The 3,837-nt window shown below is 49.3% G+C and overlaps 1 protein-coding gene across 1 annotated transcript; it reads right to left on the reverse strand.

Annotated features, from left to right (window-relative positions):
- Positions 1-261: 261 nt before the first annotated feature.
- LOC100384438 (uncharacterized) lies at positions 262-2,190 on the reverse strand. The gene has a single exon (NM_001176975.2). The coding sequence runs from the start codon at positions 1,689-1,691 to the stop codon at positions 813-815; it is 879 nt and encodes a 292-aa protein (NP_001170446.1). The 5' UTR covers positions 1,692-2,190; the 3' UTR covers positions 262-812.
- Positions 2,191-3,837: the final 1,647 nt, after the last annotated feature.

The raw sequence follows: 3,837 nt of genomic DNA on the forward strand, positions 1-3,837 counted from the left end.
CATGAGATGCACGATGCATATGTATGAGCACGAGTATACATAGTATGAGATAGATAATCTACGCTAAAAAGGATGAAACATTTAAAACCAAGCATTAAGCATCATGGATATCATAGCAGAGCATCGACTACATCCATTAACCAAATTGACATATTACACTAGATCTATTTTTATTCCTAGCTTTTTATTAACTCTTTAAACTATGTATCTTAATTACTTGATTTACCGATTTACCTAAATCGATTATCACAATATAGGCATGCTAAATTAGTAAATTACTAACATTTATTGTGACCACAATTCTATTTATAGACCTAGTTTAGATCATTCATTAATCCACTCGCACGAATAATAAATTTGCTTACCCTATCTAATTTGACGCGATAGTCGCAAGCACGACTACGAGTTCTGGCTGACGCCGTTGATCATACACGTTCGGCGAGCGAGGCACACAGTTTCCATTCTTGACCGAATATCCGTGGGATTCTTTTTTTTGTCGAGCTGGTGACGTGTGGCCAATACTAGAGCGTCTTCACGGCTTGGGGACTTGGCGTAGACGAGGATGACGATCGACGACCTCGACGTGTCAGCGCGACGATTTCCATATGGCGAAGAAGACGGAGTAGCCACTCCTGAATTAGGCTTTATGGTCGAGCGTCTGACGAGTGTCGCACGAGCCTTGCTGTTCCACCATTGGATCTGACTGAAAACTGACCGACTTCCCATCTCCTCGCCACCCGACGTCATGACGGATTCATAGCGCAGGATCGCACCCGATTCTGCAACTCACGCGTCAGCTTGCGCGTGTGCTGTCAACAGGCTTGGGACCTCCGTCGAGCACACGATGCACGAAGCGCGACATCAACAATAAGCGGTTTTTGTGACATCACGCAGGGAAACTCTGAGCTGTGGCCAGCGCGTAGAAAGCAAAGCGCGGGCATGGATTGGGCGCAGGAAGAACAGAGACCGAACTCAGCGAGCTGCGCGCAGACACGCGACGACCATGGCAAGGGAGCAGAGAAAATTGTGCGGACGGCTGGAACAGAGACGGCGAGCACGCGCGCACAAAAAGCAGGGCGCGCAGAGGACAGGGAACTGCGACGACGAAACGCCATAGCTGGAGCAAGAGCGGGACGCGAACTAGGCGACGGCAGCGCGCAAGGACGATCTTGGCTAGGGGAAAAACTCCGCGCGCAGGGATCCGAGCTGAAAGGAGCCGAGGAAGATGGACGCCATGGGAAGAGGAAGAAGCAGCTGGGCACACTGCGGCTTGGAACCGATCTTAGAAACGGCGACTGGCACGGACGGGAGGAGTTCGCGGACAAGGAAGTTCCAGCAGGCAGAGAGGCACCGCGGCCACCATGGGGAACGAGCCAGAGCTGCGCGCGCGCGCAAGAAAATCGCTCGGCAGAAAGGACGGACAGGGAGCTCCAAGCACCGAACTGCAGCCGGAACCAGAGGCACTGCGAGCAGGTAGACCTGGGAGGGACCTCGCTGGCTGAACGAGCTGGAAGAGAGAAGCAAGGGGAGGGCGCAGGGAAAGAAGAAGCGCTCGGCGCAGGGAGCTGGGCGCCAGAGCAGGAGGCTTCAGGGTGCGGCGCAGGGACACGCGCGGTCAAGCGAACTTGAGTTGGAGCCAGGGAGCAGGAAATCAGGGCGACGGCGCGTGCACAGAGAAGCGACCGCGCCATGGGCGTTCGCGGGCGGACGAACTAAGAAGCTTGAGGGAGCTAGGCGAGCTGCACGGGAGGAGCACGCAGGGAGGTACGCCGGCGAGGGAGCAGGAGAGAGAAGGGAGTGGCTGCGCGCGGCGAGGAAGCTCTAGAGAACTGCCATGGGAGCTCAGCAGAGAGGAAACACAGGGGATGGGAGATGCGCTGGCATGGGAGGAAACTGGGGGTCGCGGCATGGGTGATCTGGAACAAGCGAGCAGAGGGGCGTGGTCCGAGCGCCGGGCGCCGGGCGGAGTCGAGGGCGTGACCCAGGGCGAGCGCCGGCTGGAAGAAGAGCAGCGCGCACTGGAAATAACGACGGCCGGGCGGTGGGATTTTTCTTCACACGTTGAGCGGCACGGCCAGGAAGATCAGCGATCGGCGGTGGGAGATAAGCTCCATGGCTGAATCCAGAGCACGCTGGAGATTCACGGCTGAAGATTGAAGCCTACGGGAGAGAGACGCGTGGCTGGCGATGGGGATAGAGATCGAGCAGAGAAGATGCCGACCACCCAAGCCGGCGTTAATAAATTGCCCATTGCAGATAAGAACATGGAGAGAGACTGAGAGAGAGGATAAGGAGAGGGAGGAGAGATGTACGTAGGAGATATTTGCACAAGAGCTGGACGTTTAAGCGGTGGAATGAAATCAGCTAGGAAAAATTGGAATTTCCTTTCATCTACTTAAAAATAATCAAAATGTAGATATTTGGTTGGCTCAAACATTAAGGTCTAAAAGATGTATAAATGAGTTGAGCCAAAACAAGATCCACAAAAATATTTAGACAGGATTTAATGAATACTTCGGAGTCAGATTAATTCGTATCCATTATTTCTATTTGAAGAAAATTAGATCGAGACAAGAAACGCACGGACCGGATCAAATTGATTTCGGCTTCGACAAATTTAGACTGTGCTTGATTTAATTTAGGACAGATAATTTACTAGACGAATAAATTTCAATTATAAATCCTCGGATGAGCTGTCTCGGTTGACGAGTGGGAACAAAATTATTTGCACCGAAAACCTTAGTCGTCGAGTTTGAATTAATTTGCCCGGGATAAAAATCATCCGAGTGAGTCGAGCTTCCGAATTCGTGTTCGCGAGCGATGAATTTTAAATAATCACCGGACGCACCGATTTTCAGAACAAATATGTTCCGAACAGCAAGAAAATTCAGGAAGAGCCCGGACAAATAAAAATAATAACGATGTCGCACTCGCGACAAACGAAGCAGATGCGATATTAAAATCGTGATAGGCAAAAATAATTAGACCTTAGTGTCCATCTTATTTACTGATATCACGTGCTTAAATCCGTACTCGCTGTCGAGCGGACGATAAACACCAGGGTGTTACAGTCCTCCCCCCTTAAAAGAATCTCGTCCCGAGATTCGGAGCGAAAGACTTCTAAGGGTAGAGAAGTATGTAACCCTTGTTCATATCAGCGATAATTATAAGGCAGTTCCAAGCAAGGACGAGTGTCTCAGAATGTTGTTTCTCTAATGGACATATCATGTATCGCCTTAAGCCAATTTAGAAATGTCCACCAATGGAGACGCTGTCTGCCAGAAGAACACATAAGGTTCCATGTGTGCAGTTTGCTTTTTTTTTATGACACTGTACTATCTGAGTCTGTTGAGCGAGCGGCAAATACACGATTTTACCCAAACAGAATCAGATACACCATCTTGGGTAAAACACACAGAAAGAGGTTTACCAACAAGTGGTTACAGTAAACTCATAGCACACGTGACGGCTGTGAATGTCGAATAACATCACAGTTAACTCGTGTTAGCCAAAGAATCCAAGTCCCTGAAAGGTGATATAGATTCGAGAACATCACCAGCAAAGGGGTCTGTAGATACGGACTTTACAACTAGTCCATTTTATCAAGCACTAGGCATGACTCGACCTGGTCATACATGCTAGAAAAGCACACGTGAGGCGATCGAGACACGACTAGAGCGATGGCTAGGTGGTTATTGGTCGCCTTAATCTTGATTTTTATAAGTACTTCCTCAGTATGGGTTGAACCAAAATGAGTTCAGGCAAATCGATAAAACGATCTCTAAACTCAATCTTTGTTCATTGAGCAGTTACAAGTTAGTAAAACCAACTTGTTGA

The sequence above is a fragment of the Zea mays genome, chromosome 2, assembly GCF_902167145.1.
Source record: "Zea mays cultivar B73 chromosome 2, Zm-B73-REFERENCE-NAM-5.0, whole genome shotgun sequence".
Classification (NCBI taxonomy): Eukaryota; Viridiplantae; Streptophyta; class Magnoliopsida; order Poales; family Poaceae; genus Zea; species Zea mays.

Bases quoted from the DNA above. Each gene is read 5' to 3' on its own strand.
- LOC100384438 (NM_001176975.2), bottom strand. From the start codon at position 1,691: ATGGCGCGGTCGCTTCTCTGTGCACGCGCCGTCGCCCTGATTTCCTGC.